At 39.5% G+C, this 19117-nt stretch overlaps 1 protein-coding gene across 1 annotated transcript in view; it reads right to left on the bottom strand.

Annotated features, from left to right (window-relative positions):
* Nucleotides 1-19117, bottom strand: part of LOC124788817 (ubiquitin carboxyl-terminal hydrolase 34) — a 518595-nt gene that overhangs the window by 362618 nt on the left and 136860 nt on the right. The window contains exon 17 of the mRNA XM_047256101.1: nucleotides 9062-9316. Within this exon, the coding sequence (XP_047112057.1) occupies nucleotides 9062-9316 (255 nt within the window). The remainder of the gene's footprint in view (nucleotides 1-9061; nucleotides 9317-19117) is intronic.

Genomic DNA, 19117 nt, shown 5'->3' with positions numbered 1-19117 from the left:
GATGTGGTTTCTCGATCTGATTACGTCTATTCTGTCACTGTCTGCTAGATAAAAGAAAATAGGCATTTCTAATACTGCAGCAATTTTGTAACACACACCAAATAAACGAGACTGTTTTGGCACAAATGGTCACTTTTATAACACGATAAAATATAATTCATGAAGTAACAATATCAAATGCCTATTTGGCCTACTAGAAGCAAAAAGCTTTATGTTTATAACACGACAAAATATAATTCACGAAGTACCAATATCAAATGCCTATTTGGCCTACTACAAGCAAAAAGCTTTATGTTAGGAAGTAGTTTCACATTTTATTCATACGCAACAGTTTCTTAAGCATGAGATCATATAGTATTAGAAAATTTTTATATAAGTTTGTAATCGTCTTATTCTTCCATAATTTGTGTGAAGTCCACATTTCTTCTACTTCCTCGTTCTAACAAACAGTCTTGTCATCACCAGTTCTGTAGCTATTCCTAACACTGTCAAAATTTGTTCGCCGGTTAACTTCGCTAACCCGGCCGGAATCACAGGTTTAGTTATCTCGCGATTATTCTCCGGTTATGTGTTGTTACATGTTCGTACAACACGTTTTCCGCGTTACTTTCCAGAATAGAGCTTAAGCAGCTGCTAGCCGGGGACTGTACAACTGGTCGTTACTAGTGTAGCGATCTGGCCAAAAATTTTCTGTCAAAATTTCATTTCCTTGGATACACCGAGAAGATAATACATAATCTTTCTCACTTGCTATTCCTGTTAGTCATTTATTTCCAAACTGATAGTCTGAATCTATGGATTTCGCTAGTAATTATAACAATGCTGATAATTCGCAAATGCAATCAACCAGATAATCAGACAGTGATTGGCATTCATCCGTTTGGCTTTACTCCGCTCAGCTCGTATAGCCCCGTCCCCTTTTGTCTGCGGAAAGTTTATTTCCAGATGCATCAAGGATTCGCATTCGCAAATCAACTTATGATTCATTCAGAAATCAACTTAAAATGTGTTCAAAAATGTTCAAAAACAAACAGGGATGCATTTCAAAATCATATCACTAATCGATAGACCAATGTGCACTGGATGCTAAACACTTTGTGAAACAAGCTTTTTTTCCCTCAAGAATATGAATTTGGCACCCCCTTTCCCAGTTAGCATCTAGCTGCTTGCTACAACTGCTTGCACAGCCAACAGCCACATTTCTGTAGCCAGAAGCGGGAGAATCTACTGCCCAAACGCGACCCAACTGCGCATGTGCATTGAGCCCGCTCGTAACTGCTAAAATGAATCTAATGCAAACATTTGTGACTTTACACTCATCGGAGGCAATTTGTTGTTATGAAGCACTGTATAGTCTTCCTAAAGCCTTTGACACATTTTGCTGTTGGCATACGCTTGCATGAGCACCGTGTGTCGTCGTCGTCATATATGGCACATTTCCTTAGCAATTTAAGTTATTTTCATTTTTTTCTCTAATTTATGTTTTATAGTTGAAGTGTTGTTCTGCAGTAGTGGGATACAGTAATATCCTTTGTTAGATTATCGGTTCTTACCAGTCAACACTGAAAAATTCCCGGAATTCTAAAAAATTCCCGGGTTTTTCCCAGTTTTGTCCACAGATGAAAAAATTCCCGGATTTTTCCCGGATCTCCTGGTTGTCCCGGGTCGTATACACCCTGGTAAATATTGTGTTGCAGATATTACACCTTTCTCCACTTGCGATCCAATTTTACAACGTTTATCTGTAGTTCACGATTTGCAAGTATGCGATCTACGATGCTTAACTGCAAGATGATAACTAGAACTTCAAATTCGAAAATGACAGCTGATACATACACTGACAGCGTCGTGCCGCTTTCACCTGGGTGGCGCCTAATTTCAGGCGGCAGGTGGCGTCTAGCCAGTGGCTGGTAGCTGCTGCAGCGTGAGGAAACGTTTGAGCGTTAGCTGTTCTGATTGCGACGAGCTGTCCTGCGGAATTTTTTCTGGAAGTATTTGTTATTACTGGTGGGTAGAAAGTGAAGCGAATTATCTTCGATGTTCAATTATACTTGTTACTTTAGACGATGGCTGAAATGTGGTCAAAAAAAATAAGAGATAAAGTCGGACGCGAACATGCGACTATAAGTTTAGAACGCACAATCATTACCACTAGACCACAGGCTCACACCACACAACAACATCTTGAAAGTAGGCAACACATCCTACCGACATCTTAAAGTGTTGCCAGATTGTGCAGATGGCAGGACTTAGCGTTGTCAGGGGCGGTCGGATTTATTGGCCACCTTAAGTGAACGATTCGGACTTAGTCTCAGTGGCGGCCGGCAGGCGGTCAGTTTTTATGTCTAAGACTTTACGGCAAACACTTTATGTGCCCCTGAAATCTTAAAGAGAGGCATAAATGGCTGGTCTTCTGGGCTCATAATTTTTCTAAGTGGCTGATCCTCAGTGTTAGGTTTTGAATGAGAGTTTAATGCTCTGTGATTTAAGAAAATCATGGCACATTCTCACAAGTAACAATTCATCTTGTGTAAAAGGAAATTTACTTTGAATGTAACATTTCTCAAACTACCATTCGCAATGTTTTCCCACGACTTGTTAGAAATATTAAGATTTGTGATGTTACACTCACCAAAACGATGCCCATGAGGAAGACACAACAAAAGCAGTTTGTTGTTACAAAGTATTGCATAGCCTTTGACACATTTTGGTGTCAGCAGACACTTGTGTGTGCGCTGTGTTTTGTTGTAGTAAATGGGTGAATTTTCTTTATAATTAAAGTTTTATTCTGGTATTATTCTCTTGTTTATGTTTCATTGCTGCAAAAATATTCTGCAATAGTGGACTAAAGTAAATTTCTTTGTTGGAGTATAAGTTCTTACAAGCCAAAATTACAAAAATTTAACTGAAAACTAAAACAATGAAAAATCCCACAATTCTAAAAAATTTCCGGGTTTTCTCTGGATTTCTCCCAGATGAACAAATTCCAGTGTTTTTCCAGATTTCCCTGGGTGTATACACCCTGTTACACAAGGAACAAACATTTCATGGATTAATATGTCACAGAAGAGACAAAAAAGTGATGGCGAGTCATTAAAGTGCCATGAATGGTCCATTCACTCATTATCAATCACTATGCATAACACTGACATGAATCAACACTAGATTCACAGTGGCTACTTATTGCTATGGTGCGCAATACTATTATTATGTGGGTAAAGTTGGCAATGAGCATAAACCTTCCACAGTGGCACAAAGTCAACTGACTTTCAATGACCAGAGAGGACCAAGTCAAAGTATGCAATCGTACTGCTCCCAGTGTAGATGTGGGTCCGGGGTGCAATAAGCTTTGAGACGAATCCTTCTTCAAACACACACAAATAACAAATGAGGCAGAATTGCTAGATAATACTTATCTAGAGGAGGCAAAACGTATAGCACTGCAAACAGAAACTTATGAAAGTAAAAGGGATTCACTACTTACTTAGCTTTTGGGACTAACAGTCCCCCTTTTTTTAGAGAAGAGAGTATTTTTTTGGGGAAGGATAAAAAAGCCAGGTCACTCAGACACCAGGACGAGAGACACCCACTTTTGTCTTCCCTTAGCCTCATTACAAGTGGATCTCTCTCATTTTGAGGGTCGATTGACCTGGCCTTCCTTTTTAACCTTCCACAACATATCCCTCCCTCTGAAGACAGAACTATTAGTTCCAAAGGGACAGCTGGGAGGGAGAGACAGAAAGCAGATGCTGTAGGGATGTGGCACCAATGATCTTGCACTGGTGCAGTTAATGGGAGCTGTGAGAAGCACACAATGAGAAGGAGAAGTGGACTGGGAGGAGGAGATGGGGCACATGAAGAGGAAGACTGCAGAGAGGAGAGTGTGAGTGCACAATGAGTGAAGTAGGAGGCGAGGGGAAAGAGGTAAACGGTGGCTGTGGAGACCGGGGAATGGGGTGAAGGAGCCTACAGAGAGTGAGGATTGGGGCCTCAAACAATGAGGTATTGGGAAGAGTGGGAAGGTATATATGGCATATGATGATAAGCAGCCACTAAATTCAAACATGTTGTTCCTCCACTGGGTGTCAGCTTTTATCTTTGACAGAGTTTGGCAGTGGGCATTCAGGTTGACAGTGGCTTGGTGGGCATGGCCACATAAAAGGCTGCCCAGAAGTGAGGGCAGTTTTAGTATATGACATAACTGCTTTCACAGGTGGCCTTGACTGTGAACAGATTGGACATGCCTGTGATGAGAACTGAATAAAATGTACTTTGTGGGTGCATAGGTCAGGTCTTGCACTTGGGTCTTCCGCAATAGTATGCCCCATGCGTAAACAGGTTGGATGCAGGGCCAAGACACTCCATGTTCATTCTCCCACAGCCTCGACACCTCTCGCAGGTGCTGGGTACATGTTCAGTTTATCCCTGCTTTTACATTCCCGGAATTTACATTTTTCCACCGTTTACGACATTTTTTATTGGTCCTGTCAAATTTCCTGTGCCCACAATGCTAATCTGTACCTGATTCTGCATCAACAAATTTATAATTTTCCCATGATTTATGCATTACGAAAAAATGTTTGTGGAGAAAATATGATGTTGGCTGTCCAGTAGTGTTTACAAATATTAAGTGGTTAAGTTTCTTGACACCAGGGCACTCTATGCAGCGGATTTGAACCAGTAAACAAGTCCAAGTTGTAACAATTCGTACTCTCCCGCTGTTACCAAGCTCTACTTGGTGTGGTGGCTGATGGGAGTAACTAGGTTTGTTCGAATGAAAATATCGTGACCAAACACAACCATTTCCAAACTGTCTCTACTGCACAAATGCACTTTTGTGATTGTTTTAATCATCATGACACCTTTGTCGAACCATATTTAGTGTGTTTCGCCATATGGCCACGTGGACGACACTTTGTGTCGCTCAAATGTTTTTAGTGTAAACACAGTGCCAGTTACATATTGTATTCATGCTGAGTGATTTGTTCTCTTTGTCAAGTGCAATATTTACATATGTATTTTTTGAGGTGTTACACAAATAAACAATGTGAGTGACAGTTTGTGTGTGTGTGTGTGTGTGTGTGTGTGTGTGTGTGTGTGTGTGTGTTTGTGTGGTCTTCTACATAACTGATGAGGCACAGTATCTGATAACCTCAAAAAGACAATTACAGTGCAAGAGATGCAGAATAACACATATTCAAATACCATACAAAATACTTATTTACTTATTTGCACTTGGCAACAAGAAAAAAATTCTTGAAACGCGTTGTGCTAAGTATGAAAAAATATGTAACTTACTGCATTATTTAAGTGATTAATGACAGCTGCAGGCTTTCAAAAATATTGATTATGACATGAAACTGAGTCTAATGTTCGTACTTCACAAACAGTTATCAGTTCCAGTTACATAGTTACATCAGCGGTTTTTATTAGATAATAAACCTTCATTAGATAGTAAAAAAGTCCCTGACAAGTCTTTTGATGCCTGTTATGTACATATATCATACATAAAGTGCAAGGGGGTGTCCTGTATGTAACTTTTACAGCTTAAAATGTTATTTCCCACATTTTACATTTTTATGAAGTTCCTTGAAAAGTGTAAAAGCGACGTTTCACTGTATGTTTATTGAGTTTACTATGAAAAAAGACTGATCTGAAAGAATAACAACATTTTCAATTTTGTTTATGTGTGAGTCGGCCACTCAATGCCTCAATTATATGATGAGTTATTACCTTTAGATCTTCCGTTATTTATATTTACCAAGGCTTTCCTCTATCATATTTCACACTGGGGCTATTCACAACTGAAGATGCATTGATACTTGTGTTTCATGATCTTTAATGAGAGTGGAAAAAATTGATGTAGTAAGTGAGATTGTGTAGAATGTATTCTGGCCTCAGTGAGTATATTGGTAACTTCTCAGTTCATAGAAGAATTTGCAAATTAGAAAAGCAAAACAGCAGCTGAACATAAACAATGTATCAAAATCATTTTAGGTTGGGACAATAGAAATGACAGTATCATTACAATCCTCTTTCTCAATATTGCTAGTTCAGCAAGTATGGCTGGAAAGTGTAAGGGTGTTAGAAAAGACTGAAATGCCACTGTTCCCCCACCCGTTTCCAACCTCTACAAATTAAAAGAGATAATATTTGCACATCAGTCCCAGTTTTGCCCAAAGTTTACAAGTACCATGAATATTAAATGTGTCAAAGATATGTAGGAACCTCTGTGTGTGTGTAACATACCAGGACTTTGACAAAACTACAAGCTTCTATCACATATTTTCATTGCAGAGTTTAGTGTGGCTGTACAGATGTGTAGTGGAAAGATGTGGAAGACATGAACACTAAGGTCTATTAAAATATTATACCAATGAGAAATAAAGACAATATGATAGTAGCAGTAGGTAAATAAATAATAAGTGGGTTTCAAAAATGTTTAGAAGTATGAAGACAGACTGTCACTCAAAATTATCCATTTAAGTCTATATTTTTGTATTGTTTTACAAAAATATCATTTTACTTGCATATGAAACCAATCTCCATGGCCTAGGTCACTAATTCACATTTTTGGGGTGTTGCTTGACCCAGGAGTGAGCTGGTTCGAACTCCGGTGGTGGAAAAAATTTCCACTGTCAGTGTTAGGCCGACAAGGGGAGAGGTGGTGATGTAAAATCCCTGATCACCAGACTCAGTGCCAAAATCCTGATTTAAATATCAAACCTCTCTGCAGTATCTCATGAAGTGAGGTCACGTGAAACTGTTGATGGTGATTCATCTGTTGGATGGGGAAAGTAAGCTTGGCGACCCCCTTTGGGGCTATTTGCGAGGAGCAGGCTATGTGGCAGCACCAGGTTTCACTTTCTCCTTTCTATCATCATCATCATCATCATCATCATCATCATATGACACAAACGTTAAACTAGACACACACACACACACACACACACACACACACACACACACACACACACACGTGTGTGCAGTATCTAAAATAGTGTGTGATGGAGCTTGTAAATAAACAACCAACCAATCAACTTGCATATGAGTAGTATGTAAGTTTTAAGAAACCAATAAAATGACTCACATGACAGAATAATGAGAGGTCACTATTTATTTTCTGACTAAAAAGATACATGCAACACTACATTTAACTGAACTATTGTACACTGAGGTGATAAAAGTTATGGGATGCTAACTAATATTGTGTTGAACCGCCTTGTGCCCTGCGTAGTGCAGCAACTCTATGTGGGCATGGACTCAACAAGTTGCTGGAAGTCCAATGCAGAAATGTTGAGCCATGCAGTGTGTACCGCCATCCAAAATAGCAAAAGTATTGCCAGTGCAGGATTTTGTGCATGAACTGACCTCTCGATTATGACTCATAAATGGTCAATTGAGTTCATATCTGAGAATCTGAATGGCCAAATCAATCATTCGAGTTGTCCAGTATGTTCTCCAAACCATTCGCAAACAATTGTGGCCCAGTGACATGGTGCATTGCCATCCATAAAATTCCATTGTTCTTTGGGAATGAATGGGTGCAACAGGTCTCCAGGTAGCCAAACATACCATTTACAGTCAACGATCAGTTCAGTTGGAACAGAGGACCCAGACCATTATGTGTAAACACATCCCACACTACTATGGATCCACCACAGCTTGCACAGTGCCTTGTTGATGACCTGGGTCTATGGCTTCATGTGGTCTCTCTCACACTTGAACCCAGCCATCAGCTCTTAACAACTGAAATCGAGGCTAATCTGACGAGGCACGAGCCCAGTAGAGAAGCTGCAGGCGATGTTGTGCTTTTAGTAGAGCCACTCATGCCTGCCATCTGCTGCCATAGTCCATTAACACCAAATTTTGCTACACTGTCCAAATGGATATGTTCGGCACACTTCACACATTTGTTTCTGTGACTATTTCATGCAATGTTGCATGGTTGTTGGCACTGACAACCCTACACGAACATTGTTGCTCTTGGTCTTTAAGTGAAGGTCATCAGCCACTGTGTTGCCAGTGGTGAGAGGTAATGGCTGGAATTTGGTCTTCTCAGTACATTCTGGACATTTTGGATCTAAAAATACTGAATTACCTAACAATTTCCGAAGTGGAATGCCCCATGCTAGCTCCAACTACCATTCACCATTCTAAGTCTGTTAAACGGGTCATGTGGCCATAATCGCATTGTAAACCTTTTCACAAAGATCACCACTGCACACCATTCTTATACCTTGTGTACATGATATTACCACCATCTACATGTGTGCATACTGATATTTTCTGACTTTTGTCGTCACCTCAAAGTACAATCATATCAACCAAGGGAAAATCTGGGATGGTATAATGGTAATATGAAAAGGATAGATGGTACTCCTCACATAGTGGAGGTATTGAGTGACAGACAAAGCACGCACGCACGCACGCACACACACACACACACACACACACACACACACACACACACACACACAAAATGACTACCAGATAGTATCAGCTATTGGACTAAGTCTTTCATCAAATGTGGACAAAACAACTAGCATCTTTCCCCACTCCTACCCTGCCATCACTCCCACTTCCTGCTCCACACTTGTTCTGTACTCCCACTGCCCACCTCAGGGAAGATCATTGTTCACCTTCGACACAACTATAGTTGGGCTTTAGTTACCAGACACAATAGTGGCCATGTGTGTGAGGGTCTTGCAAGCGTTAATGTTTGTATGTTTTGTTTTGTCTATGTTTGATTAAGGACTCAGTTCAATAGCAAAGTAATATCTAGCAGTCCTATTCTATGTGCCTGTGTGTCACCCAGTGCTTCCTCTAAGTGGTGAGTAGCTGCCTCCTCTACGTGGCGAGTAGCATTTATCCTTTTCAGTATAATGAAAAGAATAGTTGCTACTCATCATATAGTGGAGGTGCTGAGTCACAGATGTAGACAATGCCTCATTACCTCCGTATTTGGTGAGTAGCATTTCATCCTGGATTTTCCACTGTTTGTTTTATCCTTTCCATGTGGTTATAGAATCATTTCAAATACACATGATTTTGAACTGACCTGAAATTCTCAGGAGAACAAATTGGAGCGTAAATTGTGGTCAGAAACTGCAGACGCACTTGGATTTCAGTCTGATGTGAGTAGAGGCTGTTTTTTGGTCCCTCCTTTGTGTACACCTTCAAATTGTTGAAGAAGCATTCCATCATGTTGTGCTCTCTTTCTGCCCAAGTAGTCACCTGGTGGGTGTCCATTCCACGGAACTGTTGGAATGAGCCAAACAGCTTAGGCAAGAGTCGTAACGATACCACTACAGACCTGCAACAAAGGCAGAAAGCAGCATTCAACAAACATCCTCACAGAGCTGTCCGAGAGGCAGTTGCAGCTTACTTTATGTTTCTGTTGACACAGGCCACTGCTCCTAACATTAGGAAATAAGACTTTGGCCAAAACAGAAGAAATGCCTGTAATTCCTGAGAGGTATTTGCAGCAAAATCTTCTCCCATTCCTTTCTATTAAAAATTGAATACTCATAAACAAATAAACATGAAATGAGCAAATTAATGTAAATAAACACTGTACAAAAAAACAAACATGGAAAATAGTAAGGAAAGAGGACATACAATCTATGGAGGACATAAAGTCTATAATCACCAATTATAAAAAAACACTGACCGTGCAATTTAAAACACTGAAAAACTTACAATGTATCTTCAAACTTCTGAAAAAGTACTATTCTCTCTCTTTTAAGCAGCAAAAGTAAATCTTACAAGTGACAAGCAATCTCAAGTAAACTGCTTTAACCTCTGTCACATACAAGGTACAGCAGTGCATACTTTAAGAAACCACGGAAAGAGAGAGGTATAAATGCAAATATACATTAAACTAACAGGAAAATTAAATATCATTTGGGACAAGAACTACACCCACGAGTGACATCAGTTTAAGTCACAGATAGGAGATGAGGGCAAATCAGATGAAAAACCAATAAATATCTGCTACATCCAATGTCCCCGCACAATATACAATGCAAATTTTAGTCTCTATCATTTCCTGCAATGTTTTCATTTCTTCCAAATTCACTAGTGCTGTTTCTAGCACAGCTCCTCCTTCTGGTCTGAATTTTCAATAGATTTCTTTCTCCTTCTTCATCTCTTCCAGTATTTCTTTATTTTTTACTTTATACACCCATATAATTTTAGACCCTTTGTATAGCACGACATTTTAACATATCTTCACCTTCACATTTTAAGCTTTCCAATAGCCAGTCCCTTCAATGTATTGCCACACTTCAAGCATTCTGTTCCAAACATCTGTTTCTCTATCCTAGGGCAAAATATTTCACATTTATCGGCCAACTTGTTTGATTGCACATCCATTCATTCAATCGTTTCTTTCATATCTTCTGCTATGATGCTGTTAGACAGTGTTTCCATTTTGTAGAAGCATTTGGTGTATTATTTCCATCTACCTGTTCCTGCACCGAAGTTTTCGGTGGTAACACATGTGTTGGTGATACTGTTAATTTTCTCTCACACCTTTCTGCTGATATCATTTCTCAATTATCTATGAAGCTGACAAATTTTCAAATCTTGTTTTATCCATTTTTTATCCTTCTAAAACCCTAAAACAGATTCTCAGTTCTCCATTGACATTTTTTCTCTCTACTTTTTATATTCTTAGAAGTTTCTCCGGTTGGCTCTGAGCACTATGGACTTAACATCTGACGTCATCAGTCCCCTATAACTTAGAACTACTTAAACCTAACTAACCTAAGGACATCACACACATCCATGCCCGAGGCAGGATTCGAACCTGCGACCGTAGCAGTCACACGGTTCCGGGCTGAAGTGCCTAAAACTGCTTGGCCACCACAGCCGGCAAGTTTCTCAGGTCTCAATTATTTCATTATTTAATATTTATCGCTCCTCTAACATGAAACATGTTAGGCATTTCAAAGCAACACAGACTAACACAAAGCATCTTTTACTAGTAATTTCAAAGTGCCCAAGTTTGAGTAAAGTTATAGTGAATATCCGGAAGATATCTCATCCACAATACACTTAAAACTTCTGGGATAAGGAGTATTTCTCATTCCACATTTGGAAAGATCAGATTTCAAATATGTCTCCAGTTTTCTATTGGTTTCCCTAAATCCCTCAAGGCAAATTCTCAGAAAGTGGAGGAATCAGCAGTGATTTAATGATACAGCAATGCAGAAGGCAACAGGAGTCATTACATTAAAAATACAAACTATACAGATTGGAAACTGGAAATGAAGTACCGTTAGAAATGACAACATGACCACTTCTCATGCAAATAGTAATAATAAATGCACAGATAAACTAATTCCACGATCTGGTTTCTAGATGTACGTGGATTGCAAGAGGAGTGTTATTGGGAACAAAGTGAACAAGTACTTTACAATGAGAGAAGCGCATGTATGAAAATAACTGAGAAATGAGAGATAGAAAAATTGATGCTATGGAAAGGTAAAAAGGTTAAGTCTGTAGCCCACGTCTCGACCATTGGCCAGACTGCAGGTACAGTGGAGCCTTTCTACTCACCGAGGCACTAGGGGTGGTGGGCCCCTCACACTGGCTGCATTTTGTGTCGTCGCCGCCGCCACCCCCCCTCCCCCCCCAAAAAAGGTAATCATTTTGACGGCACACTGAGTGGACCCAGGACCACCCCCAAAAAAGGTAATCATTTTGACGGCACACTGAGTGGATCCAGGACCACCAGGAGGGACTGGAATAAGGAAAAATATCTGTACCTACATGGTACGGAACTTGGGACCTTCAGGGCCAGAGTCTGGCACTCTACCCACTAGACCAGCACAGTCTCAAGACTAATATTATTAGTTCAGAATTTGTTTTTCTCCATCAGCTCTTGTATGATCAGAAAATTATTGTTATTCAAATGAAAATTATGGGAAATGATTCTGAAAATACTTGACTGCACAATTGCACATTCCCTTAAAACAAGCCAGTGAAAATGATGCAACGACAATATATGGGGGAACTCAACAGTCTAGAAAATTTGCGGAAATGCATGAAAAATATGATAGCCGCAAGAGAGGGAAATGTAAGTAAAGGAAAAGAAGACAGAATTAGAGAATAAGATGGATCTGGGAAGAGGAAAATCAGAGGAAAGGTGTTTCAAGTTTTGAGATACATTCAGACTAGTTATTAGTAACATATTCTTCAAAATTAATGAAACAAACAGGTTAGCCTCCAACAGTTAAGGATGGACAGGAAGATGTCAGCCATATAGAAAGTAACAGCTTCGCAACATTTAAGCAGAGTCAGTTTCATTGCACACACTATATTTTTGCAAGCACAGTAGAATACCACCACTGTTAATCAGTTGGTGTGGTATCCAATCAACATGATTGGCACTCACATTTGATGAAGACCTGAACTGGTGTGCAAGTTGTGACTGAACCTGCAAAGTGTACAGAAGTGTGTTACTATAAAGGAAGAGAAGGACTTCTTCATGAAGAAATTTTGTACTGAGGGCTTCTATGCATGTTTCATTAGTTTTGCAATAACAACAATCTGAAATGGATAGATTGTTATTCACCACATGGAAGGTGTGTTGAGTGGCAGACAGGAACATATCACTTTGGTGAAATGATGTGTTGAATGACATATACCAAACTGACGAATGATCACCAATAGCACCACGACAGTTCATTCTCTTAATGAGTTTGGAATGTTATGCTGTATAGGAATTAATTAATTAATTAATTTTTTATATAAATCTAGTGTGGATTGGAGGCAGCATATCTGCAAGCTAGGATGACAATGGCAGTATTGACAAGCTCTGCAACACGTGCTAGTTGGCAGTTTATTCCCTGTCAAGTATCATGTCCCGGAGATGGCAAGGCAGAAGGACGCTGGCGACAATCGTGATGATGTCACCGATTCCTCGGGAGTTTTAGGGGTCATTTTCTAGGTTTTATTCATTTATTATATACGGCTTCTGTCACACATAGTCAATCTTGATGTATTGAGCAGATACAGTGTTACAGTTCATCTTTTTTGCTGTGTAATAACAGAAATTTAATTTAATCTGATTGGCAAAGATGTATTTCTACATAATTTTTGTAGAAGTTGGATTTACAATTTCTAGAACAGAAGATGGTGGAGAGGAGTAGTAGTCCATATCTACATTGAGTTAAAAGATTACTTTGGCTCTTGACTGGAAGTACAGCAAGTCAGGATTATTAATGTATAGTGGCGACTGAAAAGTTACAAATTAAATCACACAGGAAGCAGGTGCATTTCATCTTCGAGACCATGACAGAAGTCTAGCATTTCTGTGCTGGAAAATTCAACATGAATTTAGTGAGTAGTAGTAAATATCTACAAGCAGCTATTTAATTTGGATTACATCACAGCACTTGGAAGCAATAAGTCATAGTGCATTACAATGACATTTCATTCTGGCAGCCCAATTGATGGACCTACAATGCTGTTGTGTTAGGAAAGTGACAAAATTTGGAGAAGAATAAATTAAAGAGAAGAGAATCATGATTTTGGACAAAGGTTTCATTGGAATACATAACTGCTGTTCTTAGGAATGGAGATCAACAGTCAAGATTACCCACCAACACAAAAGCAGTTCAACAGCATTAAAACTGTCTAGTCAATGAGCAAGTATCAAATTTTTCGACTACAATTTCAAAAGAAGAATTTTAGTAGTCTATGAGACAGGAGATCTTCGTTCATGACATAGGAGAACTTCAATTATGTCACCAGTGCCACAACAACTTAACAACTTCATAGCAGTAGTCATGGATCACCTTTGTGGCTTATTAACTGACAGCATCTGCTTCCGCTGTGTCCCAGCCTCCAGTCATGCAATACACTGCATAGGTCCTGCTATCTGTCAGCATCACAACCTGGTGAGCACCGCAAGAGATTCAGTGAGCTGTATTCAGTCTATGTTGAGGTATCTTTGTGGCTGATGGTAGTGCTGGTGTTTGCATTGTGCAGTGAAATGCAAGGGGTTTGACAAAAAGACTTTGTGGATGTAGTGGAACCTTATGGCCGCTAGTGTTACTGTAGCACACTAATTTTAGTTATAAATGTATTATTGTAGTCATTTTATGCCCAAAAAAATGGTGACATAAAGCAAGGCGATGGATCTACCAGAGTGGTTTAAGAAATTTATTGCACAATTAAATACCAGTATAAATGATATTGTGGGATCAAATGCAGATTTGAAAAGGGAATTAACTGCTAAAATAAAAGTTACAGGAGGTGAGTTTGCAGCTACAGTACAGCACTAGTAAAACTTAAGATTAGAGCTGCATAAGGAGAAATAGGAGATTAACAATAAAATAACTCAATTAGAAAAGACACAGACCACCTCAACAGAGAAGATACAAGGGTTGCCCAGAAAGTATTGCATCACATTTTCTTCTCAGCCGAAAATAATGTTACAAATGCGATACATTATGTACCGTATTTACTCGAATTTAAGCCGCACCCGAATCTAAGCTGCACCTGAAAAATGAGACTCAAAATCGAGGAAAAAAAATTTTCCCGAATCTAAGCCGCACCTGAAATCTGAGACTCGAAATTCAAGGGGAGAGAAAAGTTTTAGGCCGCGCCTCCAAATTGAAACAAAGTTGGTCCTTTGTAATATGAGACACAATTTAGGTCGAATGAATGACGATACAGCTATAGTAGTTTGGTTCGAGTCGTAAGCTTAACAGTTAAGCTTTACCAGGTAGCCGTTGCTATGCGCCAGGCGCCCCCATCCGTATTTATACGGGTACCTTTCCTTTTTAACGTGCTTCATCTGGTTTGAATTGATTGCTTATTTTCTTTGATCTGATAAGTGCCGTTCTCTTTGTTATAGGTGTTTACATCATTCTAAGCTGAAACTGCAGTACTGCAATGTGTCATGCATTGTTTGTTGCATTCTGATAATGAGTGTTTACAAACTGTCGCCGCTCGCGGCATGGCTTGCTTTTGTGCGCGCTACCACCGCTTTTTTTAAAAAAAGAGAGAGAGAGAGAGAGAGAGAGAGAGAGAGAGAGGAATCTTCTCATTAGCGAAACAAAGGCAAGAGATTGCTATTTGTTGTTACTTACACTGCAGCTTTCTTTGATAATGATCAACAAGAACCAAATAATAGACTGCGTATGATAGAAGATGTTCTGAACGAGAGTTTAGCGAAAATTTTTCTCCGTTTGAAAATCTTTGCAGACGCCTCTTTTGCACATTACATTCTGCACAGAAATTAGAGTCATCTTAGATTTTAAAATCTAATCAATTGCCGTGCTTCATTTCTGACTATCACTATTCGGCATAAGAATAATACGATAATAAACATGACATGATATGTATATTCTTCCGCGTTTGCTGTTGTCTCATTCTAGTTTCGTAGTTTATTAGGCAGACAGGATTTAAATGAGATAGCAGCAAATGCGAAAGAATACATGACAAAATGTTTATATTCGTATTATCATTATGGTGAAGAGAATACTGCATGTGATTCACAATTCATAAAAGTTCCTATTAGCAACCGTCTCTTCTCACAGGTAGGAAAAAATGCAGAACGCAGAGTTGGCCATATTGAAAAACATCCCAAACAGTCTTGCCAGTCGGATTTTCGTAGTACACTGAAATGCTGCTACATTCGAAGATGAACAATACAGAATTTGTGTTTACTTCGTTGGATAATGTATGAAAATGCAGTGGTCGAAACTCAGGGCGGAGAAAAAAAGCTCGTCTTCCACCTTTTTTTTTAATTTATTTACTGACTCAGAGGTTTTGGTGCCAGTATTTATCTTTGTGCCTGCGAAGCGCTACATATATTCGACAACAGAAGTTAGTTGTGGCGGCACCTACCAATATTTTTCAGAACTTCCGCTTTGCACTCGATTCTAAGCTGCAGGCGGTTTTTTGGATTACAAAAACCGGAAAAAAAGTGCGGCTTAGATTCGAGTAAATACGGTATGTATTATTTGAAGTCTTCTGGGTGAGAGTGCCAAATTTCCATCACTTCAGACAAATAGTGTAGCTGCAGGGCATTTTCAAAATGGTGTCTGTAGATGATGTATGTTACAAGCAATGTGCCATCATTGAATTTTTCATTGCAGAGAAAGAAACTGTGGAGAATATTCACAAACACTTGTGCAGAGTCTATGGAGCATAAGCTGTCAACAGAATTACAGTTAGTCACTAGGCACAGAGGGCACGGTCATCAGAATGCAGTTAGGCAGAGTTCCACAATTCGCAGCAGTCGGGGAGACTATCAACGGCTGTCACACCTGACCTAACTCCCTCGCAATTCAACTTGTTCAGGCCATTAAAGGATGCCATTTGTGGAACACATTTTGAGGATGATGAGGTGAAGCACCGGCTCTGCCATCAAGACAAGGACTGGTACTGACAGGGCACACATGCCCTAGTTTCGTGTTGGAGGAAGGCCATAGAACGGGATGGAGATTATGTGGAAAAATAGGGTGTGTAGACAAAACATCATTCTTTTGTGTGTGTAATTCTCATTACGTTCAATAAAGAATTGTTGAAGAAAAAAAATGTGGTACATTAATTTCTGAGCAACCCTTGTATATTCTGACATAGCTAGACGGTCTGATTGTGGCACACATCCATTAACTACAGAGTTTGCAGAATTAGATACAGAGTGAAAAATAAACACTTGGCACTAGTGTCAGGTTAAATATTTCAAAACGCGTACAGATTTATGTCAGGTAGCATTTGTCTTTCCCAACTTGACATATTTGGAGTGGTGTAATAGGGTTTCCTTTGAACCGAAGGTTTAAACTGGCGTGAAGTTGGTAACTAACAAACCTCTCACCAAAAACAGTGGATAATAAGATTATCTGATTTTGCTACAAAATTGCAACTGAATTGGTGGAACACATATGTGTCAGAATACTGTGAACAGTTTCATATTGGTTTACCTGACCTGTCTGACATTTTCATAAGATTAAGCACAAATGATGCAATGTTAAAATTTTGGAAAAGAAAAGAACTGGGACAGTGTTATGTGTTTTTACCTTTGCACTTTATGTTATACCCAATAGTAATTTCAAAAATTTCGAGAAGTTTAAAAAGAAACAACTTTATATTTTAAGTTGAATTTAGATGATCTTGTGCACGAATTAAATATACTGAGATAATTTGGGCTGCTTAGAGTATCCAAAATGTTATACTGGGATGCTATTTTCGATGCCAGAAACTCATAGGAATGATTTTTGAGTGTCTTTAGCCTCAGGTAAGCTTACATTCTGCGTGGACCAAATGAATTGACACCCACTAGGCACAGTGTTGTCTGCTACGTTGTCTAAGATTTAGATTTGCATACAGCTGTGTCTTACATTTTCACTGTATTCTTGAAAAATATAATTAAACTATCCTATATCTTATAAACATATAATGAACATGGCCACACAAAAGAGATTACGAGCAATAGCCTGCAGACTTTTGGCAAAAAGAAGGGTAAGAAACGTGGATTACCAAACTTAAAAATCTATGTATATGTGCAGAGCAAAATAAGTGCTTTATATACAATGGGAAGCTTGTGACAAACGGTTACATTTACATCTGGATTTGTTAAGATAAATGTAAAGGAAACACAGTAAGAAATGATATATTAACAATATAAGGATACGAGATGTCTCTTGCAAGAGTATACGAACACTGCACATACAAATAGAAGTTTGTTTTGGTTAAAGGTGCGTTATGAAGAAGAATCTCTAGCTGATGGCATATTCTCCAGAAAGGGAATTCAACAGGCCTCCTCCTATGAAACAAACCCGACATTCAGTAAACACAGAACTGAAGGTGTACAATTTCCCTCCATCCCCACCCCCACTCACAGTATAACAGATAAGGAACACCGACTCGTCAGAGTGTAATGTTTTACTGGAATCCACAACACTGGTCCAATATTCAGCTGTCACTTCCATTATTGATATTAAGTACGTGATCAGCAGACAAGCTACAATACCTAAGTGAATTGTTTACTGGTTGTTAGCACCATCATGTTTGACAGGGGAAATAAGGGAAGTATTCAATTATTTATAAATTATGAGCAATAAATAAGTGTGTAGGATTCTCAAAGATACACACTGAACAGCCAAAGAAACTGGTACACCTGCCTAATACTGTGTAGGGCACCCGCGAGCATGCAGAAGTGCCGCATCTAAAGTAGTGCTGGAGGGAACTGACACCATGAATCCCGCAGTGCTGTCCATAAATCCGTAACAGTACCAGGGGATGGAGATCTCTTCTGAACAGCACATTGGAAGGCATTCCGGATATGATCAATACTGTTCATATCTGGAGAGTTTGGTGGTCAGTGGAAGTGTTTAAACTCAGAAGAGTGTTCCTGGAGTCACTCAGTAGCAATTATGGATGTGTGGGGTGTCACACTGTACTGCTGGAATTGCCTAAGTCCGTCGGAATGCACAATGGACGTGAATGGATGCAGGTGGTCATACAGGATGCTTACGTACATGTCGCATGTCAGAGTCATATCCAGACATATCAGGGGTCTCATATCACTCCACCTGAACACGTCCCACACCATTACAGAGCCTCCACCAGCTTGAACAATCCCCTGCTGATATGCAGGCTCCATACCTGTACACATCCATCTGCTTGACAACTTTAAACAAGACTCGTCTGACCAGGCAACATGTTTCCAGTCATCAACAGTCCAATGTCAGTGTTGACAGGCCCAGGCGAGATGTAAAGCTTTGTGTCATGCAGTCATCAAGGGTACACAAGTGGGCCTTCGTCTCTGAAAGCCCATATCAATTATGTTCTGCTGAATGGTTCACACACTGACACTTGTTGATGGCCCCAGCATTGAAATCTGCCACAATTTGTGGAAGGGTTGCACTTCTGTCATGTTGGATTATTCTCTTGAGTCATCACTGGCCCCATTCTAGGAGGATCTTTTTCCAGCCACAGCGATGTCAGAGATTTGATGTTTTACCGGATTCCTGATATTCGCGGTACACTTGTGAAATTGCTATATGGGAAAATTCCCACTTCATCACTGCCTTGGAGATGCTGAGCCCCATCACTCATGCACTGATGTAACACCACATTCAAACTCACTTTA

This window comes from Schistocerca piceifrons, chromosome 1 (assembly GCF_021461385.2).
Source record: "Schistocerca piceifrons isolate TAMUIC-IGC-003096 chromosome 1, iqSchPice1.1, whole genome shotgun sequence".
Classification (NCBI taxonomy): domain Eukaryota; kingdom Metazoa; phylum Arthropoda; class Insecta; order Orthoptera; family Acrididae; genus Schistocerca; species Schistocerca piceifrons.
The sequence above is the reverse complement of the archived record's forward strand: the minus strand, read 5'-3'. Positions and strand labels throughout refer to the sequence as shown.